We start from the raw sequence: 24,717 nt of genomic DNA on the forward strand, positions 1-24,717 counted from the left end.
ATGAGGTCTGTCTTCATCCGTTCTTTAGCCTACAAAAAAACCCTGCAATCGCGTTTTTGATTGTGCTCTGATATTTAATTTTGCATTTGATTTGACCAAATATGTGGAGGCATATTCCCGGAGTAGCTCCCCCGGGTCCCCCCTCAAAATTAAGAAAAACAGGCGACAACATTAACGTTGACGAGTCCGTTGCTACCACCAGCACCACCGATAACACTGCACCTGCTACTAGCGTCGGTGTAGTTAGGAAATTTAGCCAGAAATGGTACACATCTGATTCCGGGAAACTACAAGAATGGCTTAAATTTGAGGGGGGGGTAATGTTTTGTATACCATGTCGTGCCAAAGCACCGGATAAAAGAAAACGAAATTAATTTGTCATCGGGACGTCGGTGATGAAACTGGAAGCCATCAAAAGCCACGAGACGTCACGCTGTCACAGGGACTGCTCTGTTAGATACAAAGCACAGTCTACTCCGCTCCTGGCTGCTCCGACTGTACGACTGTTGACCAAGCTGTCAGAGTCGACTCTGGCTAAAATGCGGATACTATTCCGTAACGCCCACGCTATAGCGAAAAAATCAAGACCATACAGGGACTTCGCCTGGATGTGCGAGTAAGTTTATTGTGTTTTTTTTATAACGTTAGTCCAGCATGTTCATATAGGTGTGTCGGCTTTCACTTTCAGCTAATTATGGTTGTAAAGCCTACCCAGTGGAATGCATGATCACCAAGACAAAAACATTTCTCAATTAAATGATCAGAGAATTAATTTAGAATGGTAATTCAAACTTGATATGAAAATGTTACAATTAACTATAATTTGAATATTCAATAAAGGCCAATGTATGTACATTTGTATCTTAATATTGTTTAAAATTATGCTAATATTCCTTATGTTGTTTATGATATTAATTGAAAATAGCATACGAGAGTATTATATAGTAATAATAACACATGGCGATATACTAAAAAGCTATTTATAATTTTTGGCTGGTAAAAAATCTGGATGGCTGGTAGTTTTTAAAATCTACCAGCCAAATGGCTGGTAAGTCAAAAAGTTAAGTTTGTTCCCTGTTTACTAGAGATGAACAAACAACTGAGTAACTGTTAATTTACTCGAGATGAACAAACAACTCAGTAACTGTTCATTTACTAGAGATGAACAAACAACTGAGTAACTGTTAATTTACTAGAGATGAACAAACAACTGAGTAACTGTTAATTTACTAGAGGTGGACAAACAACTCAGTAACGCTGCTATTTTGTGCCGTTGGTAGGAATTGGTTTACATAATATTATGCATCATCTTGTGACTATACAAGGCTTTTACTAGCTGGACTGGTGGAGTGGCACTCTGGTAGACTGTGTGTGTTGACAGTTTTGGGTTAAATGATGGTTGCAAAGTTTTGTCTGAAGCCAGCATAGGCATCCACATTTCCTCCTCCTCCTCCTCCTCCTCCTCCTCCTCCTCCTCCTCCTCCTCCTCCGCCTCCTCCTTTTCTTCCTCCTCCTCCTCCCTTCTTCCTGGGCTGGGGGAGAGAGGGAGGCTGGTCCTCATCACCTCCTCCTCCTCCCCCTCCTCCTCCTCCTCCCCCTCCCCCTCCTTACTAGAGATGAACAAACAACTCAGTAACTGTTCATTTACTAGCAGGGTACAAAATAGTTACACGCCCAGCGCCACAGGCGTGTAGATTTAATGTTTGGCCGTCATAAATTAAGGCCTGGGCGCCATCTGGCGGCCAACAAAATCCACTGCATGGGTCGGCATTAATATGATGCAGGGAGTAGCCTCCAGCTGAGCGGGAGAAATGTTGTGGGAGCGGGCGGAAGTTGCCCAATCTGGAACAATCTCCGGGGCTGCAGCTGGACCCTATTGGATGCGGGCGTGGTGAGTTGAAACGAAAGTGAAACTGTGTGTGTGTGTGTGTGTGTGTGTGTCACGTGTCCGTTCTAATGTTTACAAACAATGAACCTTTAAATGTAAATGAGATGCGCTCTGCTCACAAGATCAAGTTTGTAATATGAGACGCACATGAGGTCTGTCTTCATCCGTTCTTTAGCCTACAAAAAAACCCTGCAATCGCGTTTTTGATTGTGCTCTGATATTTAATTTTGCATTTGATTTGACCAAATATGTGGAGGCATATTCCCGGAGTAGCTCCCCCGGGTCCCCCCTCAAAATTAAGAAAAACAGGCGACAACATTAACGTTGACGAGTCCGTTGCTACCACCAGCACCACCGATAACACTGCACCTGCTACTAGCGTCGGTGTAGTTAGGAAATTTAGCCAGAAATGGTACACATCTGATTCCGGGAAACTACAAGAATGGCTTAAATTTGAGGGGGGGGTAATGTTTTGTATACCATGTCGTGCCAAAGCACCGGATAAAAGAAAACGAAATTAATTTGTCATCGGGACGTCGGTGATGAAACTGGAAGCCATCAAAAGCCACGAGACGTCACGCTGTCACAGGGACTGCTCTGTTAGATACAAAGCACAGTCTACTCCGCTCCTGGCTGCTCCGACTGTACGACTGTTGACCAAGCTGTCAGAGTCGACTCTGGCTAAAATGCGGATACTATTCCGTAACGCCCACGCTATAGCGAAAAAATCAAGACCATACAGGGACTTCGCCTGGATGTGCGAGTAAGTTTATTGTGTTTTTTTTATAACGTTAGTCCAGCATGTTCATATAGGTGTGTCGGCTTTCACTTTCAGCTAATTATGGTTGTAAAGCCTACCCAGTGGAATGCATGATCACCAAGACAAAAACATTTCTCAATTAAATGATCAGAGAATTAATTTAGAATGGTAATTCAAACTTGATATGAAAATGTTACAATTAACTATAATTTGAATATTCAATAAAGGCCAATGTATGTACATTTGTATCTTAATATTGTTTAAAATTATGCTAATATTCCTTATGTTGTTTATGATATTAATTGAAAATAGCATACGAGAGTATTATATAGTAATAATAACACATGGCGATATACTAAAAAGCTATTTATAATTTTTGGCTGGTAAAAAATCTGGATGGCTGGTAGTTTTTAAAATCTACCAGCCAAATGGCTGGTAAGTCAAAAAGTTAAGTTTGTTCCCTGTTTACTAGAGATGAACAAACAACTGAGTAACTGTTAATTTACTCGAGATGAACAAACAACTCAGTAACTGTTCATTTACTAGAGATGAACAAACAACTGAGTAACTGTTAATTTACTAGAGATGAACAAACAACTGAGTAACTGTTAATTTACTAGAGGTGGACAAACAACTCAGTAACGCTGCTATTTTGTGCCGTTGGTAGGAATTGGTTTACATAATATTATGCATCATCTTGTGACTATACAAGGCTTTTACTAGCTGGACTGGTGGAGTGGCACTCTGGTAGACTGTGTGTGTTGACAGTTTTGGGTTAAATGATGGTTGCAAAGTTTTGTCTGAAGCCAGCATAGGCATCCACATTTCCTCCTCCTCCTCCTCCTCCTCCTCCTCCTCCTCCTCCTCCTCCTCCTCCTCCGCCTCCTCCTTTTCTTCCTCCTCCTCCTCCCTTCTTCCTGGGCTGGGGGAGAGAGGGAGGCTGGTCCTCATCACCTCCTCCTCCTCCCCCTCCTCCTCCTCCTCCCCCTCCCCCTCCCCCTCCTCCTCCTCCCTTCTTCCTGGGCTGGGGGAGAGAGGGAGGCTGGTCCTCATCACCTCCCTCTCCTCCTCCTCCTCTTCTTCCTCCCCCTCCTCCTCCTCCCTTCTTCCTGGGCTGGGGGAGAGTGGGAGGATGGTCCGCGTGTATGCCTTCGTTTCCGCGTTCGAGTTTTGCGCTCTGATTGGCCAGGTCATGTGACATGTGCGCCAATCGTGGGACAGCAAGTTCTGCGCCTAACAGCCTGCAAACTACCTGGCGTTCTATCGCCCTGCTCTAAGACAAACTCTAACCTTAACCAAAAAATGTATTATTATATTATCGGAGCTATCAATAATGTTATCGGGATGACGTCATAATTGCTGATATCGGCCCGATAATTATCATGCATCCCTAATACATATAGATGTAAGGTACAGCTAACAGGTCAGGGCTGTGTGGAGGTCCTAGTGATGTCTGGTTTGGAGCGCTGATACCGGGGGAAGGTGTGGCCTGCCGGGGGCAGCTGATGTTGTTGTTGTTGTTGTTGTTGTTGTTGCTGCTGATTGGTCCATTCCAAACTATCCAGAGCTATCCCTCTTCTGTATGCAGAGAGATAGATAGATAGATAGATAGATAGATAGATAGATAGATAGATAGATAGATAGATAGATAGATAAATGGACAGACAGACACATAGATCAATATGTACATACAGTATGTATGTATTTTCATATATATGCACATACACACAGTATTTCTTTATTATTACTAGTAGGGGTGTAACGGTACACAGAAGCCACGGTTCGGTACGTACCTCGGTATTGGGGCCACGGTTCGGTACGAGTTCGGTACAACAGATTTTTTTTTTATAATTATTATAATTTCTTTTATTTAATTTTTCATTTTTTTTAATTTAATTTATATATTATATTTATGATCATTATTATAATAATTATTATTAAATAGAATAATTTTCTATAGGCTTGCCGTGGTAGTCAGTGATACTGGTGTCATTCTGTGTTCAGGCATCCAGAGTAAATGAATTGCCTACTGCCCCTTTAACAACGTATAGGCTTGGTAAGTTTCAGTTTCACTTCTAGAGAGGATTTAACTGCACGAGACTGAATACTAGAGAACAGATGACAGAATGACAGAGTCTCTAACCACCACCTGTTGTTCTCTCAGGAGGAGGAGGGCTCTCTGGGCCTGTCGACGGGCCAGGCTCTGGGGATACTCCGGGACCAGCTCACTGCTGTGTTGGAGCAGCACCAGCAGACCAGGCGCAGACGGACCTCCACACAGGTACAGGACACACACACAATGTGTTGCGTTTGCTTAAACCTTGACTAAACCTTCTCAGTTGGTGATTGTTCTGTTCCCAAACTGTGGTGCGCGCACCCCTTGTGGTGCGCGAGCGCCCTCTAGGTGGTGCGTGACATGAAAAGGCTAATGGTGGTAAAAAAAAAAGATTTTTTTTTTTTTTTTTTTTTTTTTTTATAAACAATACAATTTCATAAAAATCTTAGTCAAACCTTTAGTATTATGGATATTAAACATGCTGGCAGAGTACATGCATCCATGTTGTCGTGAACATTTTAATTAAATAAAGAAATTCCCTATCCATAGTCGCCGTGGGAAGAGATAAAATAAAAAATTAAATAAAAAAATTCTAACAGAAACCCATTGGGGGGTGCGTCAGCTAGGTCGGGAGGTGACAGGGGGTGCACGGCCAAAAAAGTTTGGGAACCGCTGTGTTAGAATATAGACTCTGTTTGGGTCTTATGGATGTCTTATGGTTTACCGTATTTTACATTGCGCAGTTTGGAGAGCTAGGAGGCTGCTGTAGGAGGGACTCGGTTCACCATGAAAGTGACAGTAGAAGACTTGACTGTCGGGGAGCTCCAGTAGCTCACCGCATATCTCGGCGCTATTTCTGCGTCGGGGAAAACCGTGCTGCGTCACGCATCTGGTGGACTCCGAGTTCAATTCCCGGACCCGCCGTCATTTGCCAGAATGTCTTCCCCTGCTCTATATCCCGTTTCACCCTGTATCTGTCGGTCATGCTTGACCAGAAAAGCGATAAACGCTAAAAAAATTAAGTTTTAAAAAAAGAAGACTTGACTGTCACGTTAGACACATTTACATTCCTTTTGTTAACGAGTGCCGACGTCTTTCCAAAGGATTCTCCACTAAGTCAGGCTACATGCGGTAACGTTATATACAGGGTCAGAACGTCGTAGGCTCTAATCTTACCTTTTCTGATGGGCTACAACAATGAATGAAGCAAGAGAGAAAGAGAGACTGATTCACAACAGGCATTGCATAATATCGTTCTAATATCGTTCTGTTATCGGGGGCACGTGGGGGCCATTATCGTGGCAACGCACATCAAGAATCAAGAGGTTTATTTGTCACATACATACCAGGGCATACAGTGAAATGCAGGTGGTCATGCCTGCATCGATTGTGCAAAATACAATAAAAATAGGCATAAAAAAAATAAAAATAGGTAAGACACAAGTTGTGCATGATAAGAAAAAAAGACACTGGTACGGCCCTTTTTTAAATCGACCAAAAGGATAGTTGTTGGGAAGCTAAAGAAATTGACAATGATGTGAAAAATGTATTCCGCTGGGAATGGACCGCTCTGAAAAGAAGATATCGACAACAACACCCCCGTCTGCACCGTGGGAGAAAGTCGATAACGCCATTAACTAGCTCAGTGTTGTGTGATGTGCCCTCGTATGCTAACGTTAACATTGGCTTTACTGAGGCGGTCAGGTGGCGTAGCGGAGATTGCGTTCGTCACCAACACCGGAGACGCTGGATTCGCCTGTTCGAATCCAGCTCCCGGCGTGTCACCAGCTTGGCTGGCCGTTCACACTAATACAATTGGCAGTATTAGAGGGTGGGAAAGCTGGCGGGGTGGGTCCGGGTCGTTGTAAACCAGCGACTCCTACAGTTCAGTCGGGGCGCCTGCTCAGCGTGGATAGGATCTAAGGGGGGGTAGTGTGATCCTTCCACACGTTACACCCTCTCAGTGAGAGTCCGCGCTGCCAGGTGAAAAGAAGCGGTTGATTGGCTAGACGTGTGTCGGAGGAAGCACGTGGTAGCCTCCACTCTCCCAGACCGACTGTGGGGGGTAAGTGCGCAGCGACCAGGAAGGGGATTGGGAATTGGCATAACGACTAACATTGGGATGGGAGAAAATCGGAGGAAAAAGGAGGGGGGAAAAGATAAAAAAACAAAAATAAAAAAAAAACATTGGCTTTACTACCTTTTTTCTATTCAGTACTCGGGTTACAGGAAGTTGTTCCTTATCTTCATTGGGGGAAAGTCTGGGGATGTTGTAACATTTTGGATTTTATGTTGGTTTTTATTGTGAATCTATTGTTACTTGTTGATCTGTGAAGCCCGTCGGGGAAACTTGTTGTGATTTTGGGATGTACAAATACATTTGACTTGACTACTCCTAGTCTATCCTGTTCAGTGCAATGCAGCACATGTTGGGGCTAATGCTTGGTAGAATCAGGTGTATTGGCTAGCATTACCTGTAACGTTAAGTAACAACTGGGGGACTAAACGGCCTGTTTACACTTTGCACTGTATGGGCACGTACAGTACGTGAGATCAGGAGGCTTGAATGAGGTCATCTCAGCTGAGCTGAACTAATCATTTAAGGCAATTGTAGGCCTATGCCCGGTGTCTGAGAAATAAGGAGAGAGAGAGAGAGAGTACTAAAGCGACTGAGCTAAAATGAAGTCAGAATGGAGACATGTAAAAAAGACTAGAAAAAACGACCTTTCGTACTGTCTTTTACTAGTATGTACTCTGCTACTTAGGAATCTACCTTGCCTATATTACTACCTACTATGCTAATATGTCTATAGGGCTGACCTTCGAAGCTTTTTTTGCCAATCGAAGCTTCGGGGCTGAGCTTCGATTTTAATTCGAAGCTTCGAGATAAAAATAATAATATTAATTATAATATATATATTTTTTGTTGTGGGACTTGTACAGCACTTTGGTAAACTTTGTTGTTTTTAAATGTGCTCTATAAATAAAGTGGATTGGATTAATTAATTAAGTAGCCCCTTTCGTGACTGACGCAGCCAACAAGGCTTCACTCGGCTGCGCTGCCTGGGTGCAGTGGGGCTGCTCTCACAGCCAACGACATGACATTACATAATTATGTTGCAACTAGGGCTGGGCGATAAAACGATAACGATAACTATCACGATCAATTATTTCCTCGAAATAAACATGAAACGTGGTCGCAAAGTTTCGATATATCGATTTTCCAAGCTTGGATATGAGCACACGCACTAACAACCAATCAGTGAAAGAGATGGCGACAGCGAAGGAGACCCGCAGTGCACCTCTGGGTAGTAAACAAGGCTGGCTAGGCTCATTAACTTGCACGCCGCTATTTTATAGTTTACGTGCGGAGTGGGTGCAGGGCTGTACGCTAAGCTTTTTCACTAGGGGCACACTTGCCCCTAAATGAGAAATTTAGGGGCAAAAAATATTTTTTAGGGGCAAATCTTTAAATAACAATTTTACCATTATTTATATCGATTGTTTTTGATTTAAAAAAAAAAGAAAAAAAATTATTTTATATAATTTTTTTTTAATAAAATATATATATTATATAATCATACTTGTAGTTGTATTATCTGCGAGACATCGCCACCACGCAACAAGTCTAAATGCTTGCTATATGCAACCAGCTCCACTGTCTGTGTGTACTCGAGTAGCCTCCAGCTACGGCCAGGATTCCCCGGAGCTGCAGCTGGACCCTATACTGTAGCCTCCAGCTACGGCCAGGATTCTCCGGCGCTGCAGCTGGACCCTATTGACTATATTCAGCGTGCCCTCACCTCGAATACGCATCGACTCAGTGTTATAAGACATTGATATCAGGAGCTATCTGAACTATTTAGTTTAATGGGACGTTTCGTTTTGAACAGTAAGCTAACGCGAGCTATCATGCACTACTAGACTTGCTGGAGCATTTGTTGATAGCTATCAGTAGCTAGCCGGCTGGCAGGCTCACCGAGGTCCCAGTGTCCCACTAGAGACTAGTGTTTACAACAGCCACGGCCCACGGGTGAGGGAGGAGCAGCAGACGCCGCAGCTCTCTCCGTGTGTCTGAGTTCAGTTCAGTTCGGCTCACTATAGGAGGTCGAACGCATCGAAAATATGAAGCAATACTAACTTTACTTTTCTTCATAGCTAAATCAGACAGTCAGCCAGTCTATCAGAGTGAGTGCTCAGTCGATTGTTCCCGCTGATCATACCTGCTGAGTGCTCACTGCTCAGCTCGCGTGAGTGACGTCATCGCGTCATCACACGCCTAACACCGGTTCCTGACAGGCAGCGAGCGAGCAAACTGGAGACGTGTGTGTGTATTTACCTGGAAGCACAGGGGCAAAGCAGCCTGCGATTTTCGACCAATAAAAAGTGTTTAGGGGCGGGACTCGGCCGTGTAATCGCTCAACTAAAGACACAGCAAGCGAATATTTGAGGGGGGAGCGACATCGCCGCTCAGTTCGCTGTCGCTCGCGGTAGGTCAGGATAGTCTGATTGAAACGAATACATTTTAATCATTTTCGCAATCACGCTCGCTCGCGTCGCTCCCTGTCAGGAACCGGTGTAACGCCTTGGATAATTTACGAGTGAAATGCGAATGCAAGGCTTGAAAGCACTACTCGCAAGCCCGCCCCCAGATAATATTTACCAATCGCAACGGCCAATTAAAGGGGCAATTCGCGATCATCTCGTCGCAGTGTACAGCTCTGGGGTGTGTGGCGTGAATTCTGAGGCCACGGTTAGAGTAGTGTGGGGTATGCGGTGGACGTCGTTGCAATATATTGGGGCGGAACGGAGTATTTTAGGGTGATAGTTAGTACATTGTCATGGGATACACCGCTTGCTCTGGCTAACTGTTAGTTCCATTCTTATAATGCATAATGATCCAGTGGCGGTAGGTTGCCCCCTGGTGGAATATAATAATCTATGCACTGGTGCATAAAAGAACGTGCGCGGACTGATGACGACATCAACTCGAGACATTCGCAGCAGCAAAACAAGTCTATTAATAGCCCGTCCATTGGCGCCGGGCATAAGAAGTTAATTTAACTTGACAGAAATTATATCGACGATAATTATCGATATCGAGTTATATGAAAATAATTTTATAATTTTATCGCGATAACGTTTTTGGCCATATCGCCCAGCCCTAGTTGCAACCTTCGTCTATCAAGCAAACAATTATATTATATTTAATTTATAATTTATAATTATATCAGACAATGCACCTACAAAAGCAGATGATTACAATTAAATTAGCCAACTTGGTAACACATTAGTCATAGCCTTATTAATGTTTTGTGTGGCGTCGCCGTCGTGTACAACGATACTTACGTTTTTTAGGTGATTTGACAAAGTTGTTGTAGAGTTGTGATATGCCATTTTCTTCTGGCATATCTGGCACTGGGCTTTTTGGGCATTGTCTTTGCATATTTTAAAGTGTAACCACACGTCTGATGACTTCTTCGTCGACATGCCTGCTGCACATGTCCTTGTTGTTTTCTTTTTTTTTAAACTTTATTTTTTTAGCGTTTATCGCTTTCCTGGTCAAGCATGACCGACAGTTGCAGGGTGAAACGGGAGAGAGAGCAGGGGGAGACATTCGGCAAATGACGGCGAGTCCGGGAATCGAACTCGGAGTCAACCAGATCCGTGACGCAGCACGGAGTCCCGCGCGAGCGCGGTAACATGGTGTGCTACTGGAGCACCTGTCCTTGTTGTTTTCAACACAGATAGTCTCCACGTGCTTGTTGTAGAGAGGTGGAGTCGAGGCGCCGCTTACTTTCGTTTCATTGGAATGGAGGCGCAAGATTTTGGAGGCAAAAATTTTTTATATTTTTTTTTATTTATTTTTTTTACTTCGATTTTTTTTTATGTTCGAAGCTTGTGCCATTGAACGAAGCTTCGAAGCTTCGAAGTATTTAAGACAGCCCTAACTATTACTATTATCCACTCAAGTCTGTAGCACTCAAGTTCAACACGGTTTGACGAACAATGTTACTTGCCCTTAGCTGCCAGAGTTGTACCCTTCCTGCTGACTTGTTTACGTTGGATAAAACGTAAACACCAAGCGAAGATGAAGATGCTTATCAGTAGGGATGGGCACCGAATCTGGTACTTTTAAGGGTATCGACCGAATCACGTCGGTACTACCGAGTACCGATTCACGTGAGATCCACCGGTGCCACATTTCGGTAATGCAAAAAATTAGGGATGCACCGAAAATTATCGGCCGAAAATGGTTAAAAAGGCTCTTTCGGCTTTCGGCCGAAAGGGTTTTAGCACCGAAAATATATGACCGAAAGTCAAATAACGTGTTGTTGTGATGACGTCATCAAAACGCGACTACAGACATACCGGTAGCATCATAGATATCTATGGTAGCATGCGCAACATGTAACGTGAGCAGCTTGGCAGCTCTTCCTGCATTCTACAGCCTGTGACAACTAACTCCTCTTGGGAGTAGGGATGCCCCCCGAAACCCGGTTCTAAACTAAATTAGAAAAAACCGGAGTAGTTTCAAGTTTCAAGTTCAAGTTTCTTTAATAGTTGTCATACAGAAGTACAGAATACTTTTGTACAAAATGCTTCTTACTGTTGCGCTCCAGAGACTGTGCATGACAAGATAAGTATGAAATAAAAACATAGTAAAAATTAGAAGTAAAAAAAGAGGTCACAGTGTTCAGTTTAGACATATGTACAATGTTCGTAGACGTAGTTACCATACAATATACAATACTGTGCAGTGTACTAATATACAATGCTATATAGTGCAAGGCATAAATGGACGAGGTGCAGTTTAGGTACAATTCACAGTAGGTGTACGAGTTGTAGTGCAAATCCTTTATCAATAAATATAAAGTGTAAGTGTGTTTGTGTGATCTAAAGTGTGGAGAGTGGGTGCTGCAGTGTGTTGTTTGTTTGAGTGAGTGTGTGCGTGTGGGTGTGTGTGCTGTGTGCATTTGATGGTTGTTGCATAGTGATTATTGTTCGTTTAGCGATTATTGTTCGTTTAGCAGCCTGATGGCCTGGGGATAGAAGCTCCTTCTGAGTCTTTCTGTGCTCGCCATAAGACTCCGGTATCGCTTGCCTGACGGCAGCAGTTCAAAGAGGCAGTTGTTCGGGTGGCTCGAGTCCTTAATAATTCTCTTAGCCTTCCCCTTGCACCGCTTGTTGTAAATGTTCTGGAGGGTGGGAAGCCCCCCTCTAATTGTGCGTTCGGCTGAACGTGTCACTCTTTGTAGTCTGCTACGGTCTTGTGCAGTGCTATTCCCAAACCAGGAGGTGATGTTGCCGGTCAGGATGCTCTCTATTGTACATGAGTAGAAGTTCCTAAGGATCTTCTGACTGACTTGGAACTTCCTTAGGCGCCTGAGGAAGTAGAGGTGTTGTCGTGCCTTCTTCACAACACTGTCAATGTGTGTGGTCCATGTCAAGTCCTCGGATATGTGGGCTCCGAGGTACTTGAAACTGTTCACTCTCTCAACTGGTGCCCCGTCGATGCTGAGGGGGCTGTAGTCCTTGACCCCCGACCTCCTGAAGTCCACAATCATCTCTTTTGTTTTGCTGACGTTCAGGGAGAGGCAGTTCTCCTGACACCACTGTGAGTATTGATCAGCTCCGACGTTAACGGTACTGCCATCAGTTGTCTAGGAGTGGATTAGCTACGGAGCTAACAGTGTACCATCCATCTGCGACGCAACGGTGGAAGCAACAGTGGACACTGAGTAATGTTAACGTTATGACGAGTTCATACTACACTACACGTATGAACTCGACATAACGTTAACGTTACTCCGTTTAAATGAAGTGTTTAATTAGCAGCAATCCGTTGTTGAAAATGTATCGTTAAACCGAAAATGGAAATGCGAGGACAGGAAGTCGTCATCAATCGTTGTAGTCTTTTAGTCTTAACAGTCTGGAATTAATGTATGCATTCAAAAGTGCTGAATAAATGTTTTATGGGCCCATAATAGTGATTATTAATATTATTTAAGTTAAGTTTAGCCATAATCATGTATTTTGCCATAACCAGGTAGCTAAAAAAAAACAAAAAACACATATATATATATATTTATATTAATCATTTTCGGCTTTTCGGCATTCGGTTTTCGGCCAACTGTTTCCTATTTTCGGTATCGGTTTCGGCCAAGAATTTCCCATTCGGTGCATCCCTACAAAAAATAAACTTAAGTCCGATGAAGTCAACGTTTCGTTTACCACAATGAAGTGTGCTGCACGTTCACGTCAACGCTCACGCGCACAATACACGCTTGCCTAGGATTTGACTTGATTCAACAACAACAACAAAGCAGTCGGGGCGATGGCAAGCCGACGGTCGCAAGTGTGGTTACACTTTACAAAGCTAGATGCAGACGACGCTCGCTGCAATATTATATATTAAAGGTCCTGTGCTGTATCTTATAAATGGCATTTTCCAGTGTTTAGCATTGTTTCCTAGCAATGGGGGTTTATATCAATGGGGTCTGTGTCTCTAATTCTCATTTTGACTCATCAGTCTAGTCTCGAGTTCACGAGATCCTCCCTCACTCAACTAAGCCAAGCCATTCTGATTTGACTGTTTTGCTGACGTGAGTAAGGCACTGGTTGTAGTCACCGCCCACAATCAACAATTCGCTCAACAACAGAGCGAGTGGAATTACTTCCTCAAACGAGTTGACGTGTGCGGGTGCCGACAGACGGCAGAGAACGAGCGAGAGAGCGAGAGAGAGATGGGACTTTCTACTAGCAAAAGTGCTATTCGAATATTATTTTTTCATAATATCGAATATTCGCCCCCAATAACCCCCCTTTTTTATTATTTGTTGCCCCCTCGGTCACTTCATCCTGGCGCCTGGCCTGATACAGACGGAGCGAGAGAGCTGTCCAAGATTGTCACAACTGTACTGAAAAGTTCCACAATGTACTGTAATTGCTTCACAATTATAAAGCGCATTACAAATCAAATATATTATTAATACTATTAAAAGAAGTGACAATAAAGGAATCTGAATTGTATTTTTATTTTGCTGTCAGGTTTATGGACAGGACGGGCTGACATGAACATAAAAATTTTGATCGGGACATCCCTAGTTGTAAGTGCTGTCCAAGCATCTGTTGTGAGAGACACTTTTTCAACATTTATTAGCTGAGTGCAGCATCGTCATACATTTTGTCCAGTCTCGCGGTGATCGTTTTTCTACATGGGACGGTATATTCTGGCTCCACAAATGCCATCAAACTCCGAAACCCCTCGCCTTCAACAAAGCCGATGGGAAGCATGTCTTCCGCTATCATCTTTGAGATGAGAAATACAAAACAATGAATCTTTTTGAAAAAAAGTTTACAGATGTGTTTTCCATAGACTCACAGGAATTGTGTAAAGTTGCCCAAATAGTGAAAGGAATAGCAATGCATGTCCCCTTTAACAAATTGTTCTAAATAAATAATAATGATAATAAATCATTAGAAGTTTGGAAAATCTTTTTTTTTTACAACTGAGGTAGGTAGATAACATTTTTAGAGACTAAAGTACCGGAAAAAGGTACCGTCGGGTATCGGTATCGGTTCAAATGTGAACGGTACCCAACCCTAACGGAGACGGGGACTATTCCAAATTCCAGAGGGAGGTGCCAATCCAAGGGCAGTGAGCGAAAGGTTTGAGAAAACAAAACATGCCCGTGGGACAGACTAGGAAACAGTAGCTGTTTACAAAGATGTGCAAGAGGAGCGTAAACAATATGAGGAATTCCTAGAAGGGGAACGGGGAGATCTGGATGAGGAGAGACGGAGAACTGAAAACTAAGTCATAATGCTGCCCCCCCCCCCCCCTACACACAACAAAGTCCCATCAGAAGCAAAACAAGCATGTGCAAAAGATGAGCGAGACACAAAAAGAGAGCAGAGACACTGCTTGAAAACCTTGTTTACAGACTTTCTCAAAGAACACACTTTGCCCATCTATTACATTTGTATAACGGGGGCGACAGTGGCTCGGGAGATAGAGCAGTCGTCTGGTAATCCGAAGGTTCCCGGTTCGATTACCGCTCCTCCCGGGCAGTGTGTCGAAGTGTCCTTGAGCAAGAGACACTTAACCCCTAATTGCTACCGATGAGCAGGTCGGCACCTTGCATGGTCGCCTCCCCTGCTATATATAAATGCACCATTTAACATTTAACTTGACTGTAAAACTGATTAGCCTAAACCAGATGAGATGGAGGGAGAAAGAAATATGTTGTTCCCTCATATAGTTCTATGGTTGTTCCCTCATATAGTTATATGGTTGTTCCCTCATATAGTTCTATGGTTGTTCCCTCATATAGTTCTATGGTTGTTCCCTCATATAGTTCTATGGTTGTTCCCTCATATAGTTCTATGGTTGTTCCCTCATATAGTTCTATGGTTGTTCCCTCATATAGTTCTATGGTTGTTCCCTCATATAGTTCTATGGTTGTTCCCTCATATAGTTCTATGGTTGTTCCCTCATATAGTTCTATGGTTGTTCCCTCATATAGTTCTATGGTTGTTCCCTCATATAGTTCTATGGTTGTTCCCTCATGTAGTTCTATGGTTGTTCCCTCATATAGTTCTATGGTTGTTCCCTCATGTAGTTCTATGGTTGTTCCCTCATATAGTTCTATGGTTGTTCCCTCATATAGTTCTATGGTTGTTCCCTCATATAGTTCTATGGTTGTTCCCTCATATAGTTCTATGGTTGTTCCCTCATATAGTTCTATGGTTGTTCCCTCTTATAGTTCTATGGTTGTTCCCTCATATAGTTCTATGGTTGTTCCCTCATAAATAGGGCTGCAACGATTAGTCGACATAATCGACGACGTCGACCATAAAAACTCGTCGGCGCCGAATGTTTGCGTCCATGTGTCGTATACATTTTTTTTATTTTTTTTTTTTTGGCACTACCTATCTTTGTGAAAGTGGCTTCTCAGCTCTGGTCCAGCTGAAGACAAAGCAGAGGAACAGATTGGACATTGAGCACGACCTCAGAGTTGCTTTGTCTAGTATCACCCCAGACTTTGAGACTCTTGTCAGGAGCAAACAACATCCCCAGTTATCCCATTGGTTCCCCCAAACTTACTGTCGGTCTGTTATGTTAAGCTAAGAAGTCTGCTAAGAGCCTGGAAAAGGAGCCGCGCCCACCGGAAGCAGAGATGGAGGGTGTGACAGAAATAATCGTTAGATTAGTCGACTGATCGAAAAAATTATCGACTGATTAGTCGACTACCAAAATAATCGTTGGTTGCAGCCCTGCTCGTAATAGTTCTATGGTTGTTCCCTCATATAGTTCTATGGTTGTTCCCTCATATAGTTCTATGGTTGTTCCCTCATATAGTTCTATGGTTGTTCCCTCATATAGTTCTATGGTTGTTCCCTCATATAGTTCTATGGTTGTTCCCTCATATAGTTCTATGGTTGTTCCCTCATATAGTTCTATGGTTGTTCCCTCATATAGTTCTATGGTTGTTCCCTCATAATAGTTCCATGGTGGTTGTCTCTACTAGTCAGGTGGACTGCTGGCACAGCGCTAACACGGTGTGAAGAGAGGCCGGGCCTGACGGAGATCAGTGGAACAAAACAATCAGAGCGGAACGAAATGTATTCAGATGTAAATACAATGTGTTGCACAACGAGAGCCGTGAGCAGACACTTGCCGTCACACAAAATCAGTGACATCACCTAATATAGCTGACGGTATGTTAGCTATTCAACCAGGGAGAGAAAAACAAATCTGAAAACAAATGGAAAGGTGTTTGACAAAGACAACGGTATGAGGAGGAGGCACACCTCTCCCTGTGTCTACCGAGGTCGGCGCCATTCTGCCTGCTAAATAAAAGCGGGCCATTTTAAAGCAGCTATGTTGGCATGCGGCCCAATAAAGGCACATCAGAACACTGTTTGAATGAAAAGAGACCAGTAGAAAAAATGCCAAATAGGTGGTGTGGTATTCTTTGAAATGCTTTCCTGACTACGCTGACTAAATTTGACCATTTTAAATGTTCTGTAAGAAAAGAATATATATATATATTAGGGCTGACCCCTATTAATCGATTAGTCGACTAATCGGTCGAAAGGAGCCGTAGTCGACTGGCCAACCTCTTAGTCGAATATAATAAATAAAAAAATTAAAATAGATTTTTTATTTTTATTTTTTTATAATTTTTTTCAAAAGAAAAGAGGCCTAGAAGCGTGGCTAACACTAATGGCACGCATACCAGAGGCTAACTGCCTAAGAAAACAGGCACAGAGTCACTGAAAGAGGATTTCACCCATCTAATGAACACACTATACTAGACAAATATCAAGATGTATCCATCAGTGGACCAATTGCATGCTTTTGCAGAGGACAAGAAGCCTTCAGTCGACTCCTTCAGACATTAAGTACCCCCACAGCCCAAATGGAATGATACAAAATGTAATTAAATTAAAAATATTATACTTTTTTTTTTTTTTTTTTTTTTTTTATAAAGTTGACCAATAGTCGACTAACGGCAAATTTTGGCCAATCCTAGTCGACCATCCAAATTCTTAGTCGGGGACAGCCCTAATATATATATATATATGAGGGGGTTTCCAATCATAGTTAATAGTTTGGGAACCACTGACCTAAACGGTCTGAAATCGTGGTAATTTTCATGAATTCAAATTTCACATCAAATTTCAAATCACAAAAGTTTTCGCACATACCCTCCAATTTTCCCCTTTACACACTTTCATCTCTGTCCCAAGTTGTGCCTTTTTTTGAAAACATATCGTTGTTTATCCCCCGACGACACAGGAACGGTGGGTGAAGAGCTTCCTTCACCATGGCAACCGCCACTCCTGTCTCCATTGGCCGGGAGCTGCCCTCACCCTGCTGGTGGTGCTGGGACTGCTCTGTTGCTACGGCAGCCAGCCTCGGGGCAGGTGAGGACCCCTCTGTTCAAAAAGTGTCACGTTTAAATAAATAAACTGGATTGACGTTAGGAAGTTACTCCTATGATGCGATAACTTCTCTGTATCTTGTTTAAATGCGTTTGGGGGTAAATGTCCAGACTGCAAAGTAAGCAGTACGGTAATTAGGGATGGGTACCGAATTTGGTACTTTTGAGGTACCGAACCGAAACACGTCGGTACTACCGAGTATCGATTCAAGTGAGATACCGATTTCTTTTTTTTCCTTTTTTTTTTTCCCTTTTTTCTTTTCATGTCAACGTTCACACGCACAATATATGCTTACCTAGGATTTGACTTGATTCAACAACAAAGCAGTCGGAGCAATGACAAGCCGAAAACTGTCAATTGTAGTTATTTGAAGTTTGGATTTTTTTTTCACGACTGAGGTAGGTAAATAAAATTTCTTGAGACTAAAGTACAGAAAAAAGGTACCGTTGGGTACCGGTATCGATTCACAGGTACCGGTATTGGTACCGTATCGGTTCAAATGTGAAAGGTACCCATCCCTAACGGTAATAGCCTATCAGCCCCCCCCCCCCCCCCCCCAACAGTTGTATGTAGGACTTTGTGAGACCACTTTAAACACAATTGAATTCCCATTTCTGTGCCATACTGGCAAAAAGGTAGGAAGGAAAATGACTATAAAAGGACTTCTTTCATAGTAATTCTTCTTCATACCTTTTTGCCAGTATGGCCAAGAAATTGGTATTGCATTATATTTACGGTGGTCTTAAATTAATGTCTTAAGACTTCCATGAAACCGGCAGGAACCCTGTTTTGTTCAAAACCAAACAGCTGACAATCTATGAGAGATACCGTTTGAAAACTATGAAAACGGTTGAAGACCACACTCTCACTTGACACCCAGGCATTTTATTTTATTTAGTTCCATCTCATCATCTCGCCTCCTCTCTCCTCCCTCCTTCCTCCTTCCTCCTCTCTCCTCCCTCCTCCCTCCTCTCTCCTCTCTCCTCCCTCCTTCCTCCTCTCTCCTCCTCTCTCCCTCCTCTCTCCTCTCTCCTCCCTCTCTCCTCCCTCCTCCCTCCTCCCTCCTCCCTCCTCCCTCCTCCCTCCTCCCTCCTCTCTCCTCCTCTCTCCCTCCTCTCCTCTCTCCTCTCTCCTCCCTCCTCCCTCCTCCTCTCTCCCTCCTCTCTCCTCTACTCTCTCCTCCCTCTCTCCTCTCTCCTCTCCTCTCTATCCTCCCTCCTCTCTCCTCCCTTCTCTCTCCTCCCCCCTCCCCTCCTCCCTCCCTCCTCCCTCTCTCCTCACTCCTCCATCCTCCCTTCTCCCTCCTCTCTCCTCCCTCCCCCTCCCCTCTCCTCCCTCCTCCCTCCTCTCTCCTCTCTCCTCTCCCTCTCCCCTCCCCTCTCCTCCCTCCCCTCTCCTCCCTCCTCTCTCCTCTCTCCTCTCTCCTCTCCTCCCTCCTCTCTCCTCCTCTCTCCCCTCTCCTCCCTCCTCTCTCCTCTCCTCCCTCCTCCCTCCTCCTCTCTCCTCCCTCTCTCTTCTCCTCTCTCCCTCCTCCCTCCTCTCTCCTCTCTCCCTCCTCTCTCCTCTCTCCCTCCTCCCTCCTCTCTCCCTCTTCTCTCCTCTCTCCCTCCTCTCTCCTCTCTCCCTCCTCCCTCCTCTCTCCTCTCTCCCTCCTCTCTCCTCTCTCCCTCCTCTCTCCCTCCTCCCTCCTCTCTCCTCTCTCCTCTCTCCTCCCTCCTCCCTCCTCCTCTCTCCTCCCCCCTCCCTCCCCCCTCCTAGTTCTGGTATCGAGCTGGTGAACGCCGCCGGCCTGCTGCTGCTGCTGCTCCTCAACCTGCTGGTGGTGCGGCGCCAGGAGCGTCTGAAGAGGAGTGAGATGGTGCGGCGCCTCAGAGACATCATCACGCAGCTGGACGGTGAGGGAGGAGGGGGGAGGGAGGAGGGAGGGAGGAGAGAGGAGAGAGGGAGGAGGGAGGAGGGAGGGAGGAGGGAGGGGAGGGAGGAGTGAGATGGTGCGGCGCCTCAGAGACATCATCACGCAGCTGGACGGTGAGGCGCGGTCCCTGATCTGAAAAGACTGGGCAATTAATCTAAAGAAAATCGCGATCTCGATTCATAGACCTATGCAATCTCATTTCTAAGTTATGACGATTTTTTTTAAATATATATTTTTTTTAAATATATATATATATATATTTTATTCTTTTTTACTTTTTACTTAAAGGGGAACTATCTTATAAATGGCCTTTTTCAGTGTTTAGCATTGTTTCATAGCTATGTGGACTTATATTAATATGATCTATGTCTCTAATTCTCATATTGGCGCATTCTTCCAATTCTCCTCTCACAATATTCACCCTCACTGAACTGAGTCATCTGAAAATGTGCTGATCTGTGATGTCAGAGAGACTCGGCTGCATGATAATCATCAGGCCCCACCGTGGTTTAGGTGCCCAGGCTCAAAACGGCTTAAGATCTTGAGGTAGAAAAATGCTGTTTTTGAGGACTTGATTAGAATTACAAAACAATGAATTAAAAAAAATAAAGAATTACAGAGGTGTTCCATAAACTCACAGGAATTGTGTAAAAGTGCCCAAAATAGTGAAAGAAATGGTAAAATAGTTCCCCTTTAACTTTTTAAATGATTTTATTGAAAAAATAAGAATCGTGAGACAATCGTGATCTCAATTCTTAGAGAGAAAAATCGTGATTCACATTTTAGCAAGAATGGCCCCCCAGCCCTAACTGTAGATCCTATAGTCTTACTGCAAGAGCGGGCCGTCCGGAGCCTTTATGAGGCCGGTTACTATGACGGCACAAATCCACTGTTTATAAAGTCTCATGTTATACATTATCTTTCTTTTTTGCTCTTTCTCTCTCCATTTCTCTATCTCTTTTTCTTTCTCTTTCTTTTTCTCTCTCTCTTTATCCACTCTCCTCATCCCCTCCTCTCTCCTCATCTCTCTCTCTCTCTCTCTCTCTCTCTCTCTCTCTCTCTCTCTCTCTCTCCTCATCTCCCCCCTCTCTCTCTCTCTCTCTCTCTCTCTCTCTCTCTCTCTCTTTCTCTCTCTCTCTCTATCCACCTCTATCTCTCCCCCCCCTCTCTCTCTCTCTCCTAATTCCCCCCCCCCCTCTCTCCTCTCACCCTCTCCCCCCCATCTCTATCTCTCTCCTCTCTCTCTCTCTCTCCCCCCCCTCTCCTCTCACCCTCCCCCCATCTCTATCTCTCTCCTCTCCCTCCCTCTCTCTCTCTCTTCCCCCTCTCTCTCCTCTCTTCCTCTCTCTCTCTCTTCCCCCCTCTCTATCTCTCTCCTCTCTTCCTCTCTCTCTCTCTTCCCCCCCTCTCTATCTCTCCTCTCTCCCTCTCTCTCTCCCCCCCCTCTTTCTATCTCTCTCATCTCTCTCTCTCCCCCCCATCTCTCTCTCCTCTCTCTCTCTCCCCTCTCTCTCTCCTCTCACCCTCTCCCCCCATCTCTATCTCTCTCTCCCTCTCTCTCTCTTCCCCCCCCTCTCTCTCCTCTCTCCCTCTCTGCCCCCCCCTCTCCTCTCCCCCTCCCTCCCCCCCATCTCTATCTCTACTCTCTCTCTCCCTCTCTCTCTCTTCCCCCCCCTCTCTCTCTCCCTCTCTCTCCCCCCCCCTCTCCTCTCACCCTCCCTCCCCCATCTCTATCTCTCTATCTCTCTCCTCTCTCCCTCTCTCTCTCTCCCCCCCCATCTCTCTCTCCTCTCTCTCTCTCCCCTCTCTTTCTCCTCTCACCCTCTCCCCCCCATCTCTATCGCTCTCCTCTCTCTCCCTCTCTCTCTCTTCCCCCCCCCTCTCTCTCTCTCTCTCTCTATCTCTCTCTCTCTCCCTCTCTCTCTCCCCCCCCTCTCTCCTCTCTCCCTCTCTCCCCCCCCCCCTCTCCTCTCACCCCCCCCCCCCATCTCTATCTCTCTCCCTCTCTCTCTCTTCCCCCCCCCTCTCTCTCTCTCTTTCTATCTCTCTCTCTCCCTCTCTCTCTCTCCCCCCCCCTCCCTCTCTCCTCTCTCCCTCTCTCCCCCCCCCTCTCCTCACCCTCCCTCCCCCCCATCTCTATCTCTCTCCTCTCTCCCTCTCTCTCTCTCCCCCCCCCCCCCCTCCCTCTCCCCCCCCCTCTCCCTCTCTCTCTTCCCCCCCCCCCTCTCTCTATCTCTCTCCTCTCCCTCTCCCTCTCTCTCTTCCCCCCCCCCCCCTCTCTCTCTCTCTCTCCAGACTCCCTGTTGGGCTGCGGCGGTGGTGAGACGGTGCGGTGGTCTCCGTCCCTCTACCCCGACCTGTACACGCCCTCGTCCCCGTCCTGGTCCCTCCACTGGACGTACCGGGACTCCCAGCTGGTCAACCTGCCGGTCAGCCTGCTGGTGGAGGGCGACGTCATCGCTCTGAGGCCCGGGCAGGAGGCCTTCGCGTCCCTCCGGGGCATCAAGGTACGGAGGAGGTCGAGGAGACACCTTGTTATTGTGCACCGGTAGTATGGTCCTCTGCATCCAACGGTCAACTAAATGAATTGCAAACTTTCACTGTGACAATACAGAAGGTTAGCCCTTTACTATCACACAACCGACGGCGATGCTCCATCATTAGCATCATTAGCTCCGCATTTGCGGAGCTAATGATGCTAATGATGGAGCATCGCCGTCGGTTGTGTGATAGTAAAGGGCTAACCTTCTGTCGTGTGGCAGTGAAAGGGTTAACGGTAGAGAGAATAGGCTGGTTTTCAACACGGTTACATTTTTCAGGAACGCTGTCTTTTCGTCTCGGCCTGTTTTCTTATACAAACAAATTGTCGGATGCAGTCGTCAGGTTCATTAATTATTTTACTAGGTCAGCCGATGATGGACAGATTCTGTTGTTACCACGTCCAAAATCACATGCTTTAAAGAGGACTGTTGTTTATCGTGCCATCGATCATTGGAATAACTGCCCAGTACTGAACATAAGTCAATTGAATAGCAAAGTGTCTTTCAAATACCACCTGAGAATGCACTACTTAAATATGTGAGCAAAATATTCTGATGTTGATAATGATGTCTACAATGTTTTACTGTTTTTAGATTATCATTGTTAATTGTGATTGTCATATGTATCTCATGTATTGTTATGTTTTGTGTTTTTGTCGTCTTTCTGTGTGGACCCCAGGAAGACTAGCTCGCCACTTAGGTGACAGCTAATGGGGATCCTTTTAAACAATAAACAACAATAAACGCCTGTATGTACATACAGTCGGATGAATATTATACATATTTTGAGTAAATAAGTTAACCGTCGGTCGCCGTGATAGTAAAGGGTTAACCTTCTGTAGTGTGGCAGTGAAAAGGGTTAACCGGCTGTCGTGTGGCAGTGAAAGGGTTAACCTTCTGTGTATTGTCGCAGTGAAAGGGTTAACCGTTTGGTAGTGCGGCAGTGAAAGGGTTAACATTGGGCTGGCACTCTTACCAAGTGTGTGACTCACCAGAGACGGTCCCACGACCCATTTTGGGTCCTAAACCATAGTTTAAAAACCTGCTCCAGGGGCATCGAGATATACACGTATATATCCAGGGCAGGGAACAAAATTAACTTTTTGACCTACCAGCCATTTGGCTGGTAGATTTTAAAAACTACCAGCCAGGCAGATTTTTTACCAGCCAAAAATTTAAAATAGCTTTTTAGTATATCGCCATGTGTTATTATTACTATATAATACTCTCATATGCTATTTTCAATTAATATCATAAACAACATAAGGAATATTAGCATAATTTTGAGTGGACTGAAGGAATGAGTCAGCGTTAATAGTTTTAAATGCAAATAATTTATTGAAACATAGAAGTGGGGTCGGGGACACACACACTGTTTCAACTCACCACCCCTGCATCATATTGTAGTCTAGTCTGTCTTCAAACACTTCCACTCCTCTCGAAACCTTTTTATATTTGAATATCAACATTATCTGTGCATCCTCAGTAATCCTCAGTTTACTACAATATACTCCTCTCCTGAGTCCTGACTAGTGACTTCATCGTCTTTCCAAACGCACGCACACACACAGAGAAAGGGAGAGTGCCCCCCCCCCCCCATTTCCCTTTCCCCAGTCCACACTGTCTGCTGTTCTCTATGGCTCTGCCGCTGATCAGGATTAGCTTGTTAGCTTACGCTAACATAACGTTCATTTCGGGCGATGTGGGCATAAAGGAATGGCGACAATGCAATGCATGTTAGATGCATTTGACCCGTTGTGAGAAGAAGAAAAAACCACAGACTTATTTCGGCTCGCAAAATAGACGCACTGCTGTGTAGCTCTGCTCTCGGGGAACAAACTTAACTTTTTGACTTACCAGCCATTTGGCTGGTAGATTTTAAAAACTACCAGCCAGGCAGATTTTTTACCAGCCATTGGCGGTTGGCTGGTACTTATTTTGTTCCCTGATCCAGGGCGACCGGGGCTCAGGAGGTAGAGTGGTCGTCTGGTAATCTGAAGGTTCAGGTACCGATGGCTTTATCTGTATGAGATGAGGCTGGTTAATCCTGGAGAGATTATTGTCACAAAGCGCTTGTTTTTCCGACGGGCCGGCTTTTCTGCACGTCGACGTTTCCTGTATCATCAATGTTATTTATATATATTTATTTATTTGTTTATTATTATATTCTCTGGACCGCAGGATGACGACCACATTGTGTTGGAGCCGGGAGACCTCTTCCCCCCCTTCTCCCCCCCTCCCTCCTCGCGGGCCGCCGACAAGCGCGGCCCCCAGAGCCCCCAGAAGCAGCGGCTCTTCAGGGTGGTCCGCACGCCGGTCCTGGACTCTGTCAGGTGGGTCGTCTGGCTGAGGCGGGGAGAACGTATTTATTTATTATTATTATTATTATTATTATTATTATTATTATTATTATTATTATTATTATTATTATTATTATTATTATTATATTATTATTATTATTATTATTATTATTATTATTATTATTATTATTATTATTATTATTATTATTATTATATTATTATTATTATTATTATTATTATTATTATTATTATTATTATAAAAAAAAATGTATCCAATTTATAGCGGCTATCTTAGACCAAATAG

General features: G+C 44.5%; 1 protein-coding gene across 1 annotated transcript in view; it reads left to right on the forward strand.

Annotated features, from left to right (window-relative positions):
* The window catches only part of tmem94 (transmembrane protein 94), a 109,225-nt gene that overhangs the window by 43,737 nt on the left and 40,771 nt on the right, over window positions 1-24,717 (forward strand). The window contains exons 3-7 of the mRNA XM_084322314.1: window positions 4,813-4,929; window positions 17,513-17,640; window positions 19,417-19,553; window positions 21,869-22,080; window positions 24,295-24,446. Of these exons, the coding sequence (XP_084178440.1) occupies window positions 4,813-4,929; window positions 17,513-17,640; window positions 19,417-19,553; window positions 21,869-22,080; window positions 24,295-24,446 (746 nt within the window). The remainder of the gene's footprint in view (window positions 1-4,812; window positions 4,930-17,512; window positions 17,641-19,416; window positions 19,554-21,868; window positions 22,081-24,294; window positions 24,447-24,717) is intronic.

The sequence above is a fragment of the Notolepis coatsorum genome (assembly GCF_963971535.1).
Source record: "Notolepis coatsorum genome assembly, chromosome: 10".
NCBI lineage: Eukaryota > Metazoa > Chordata > Actinopteri > Aulopiformes > Paralepididae > Notolepis > Notolepis coatsorum.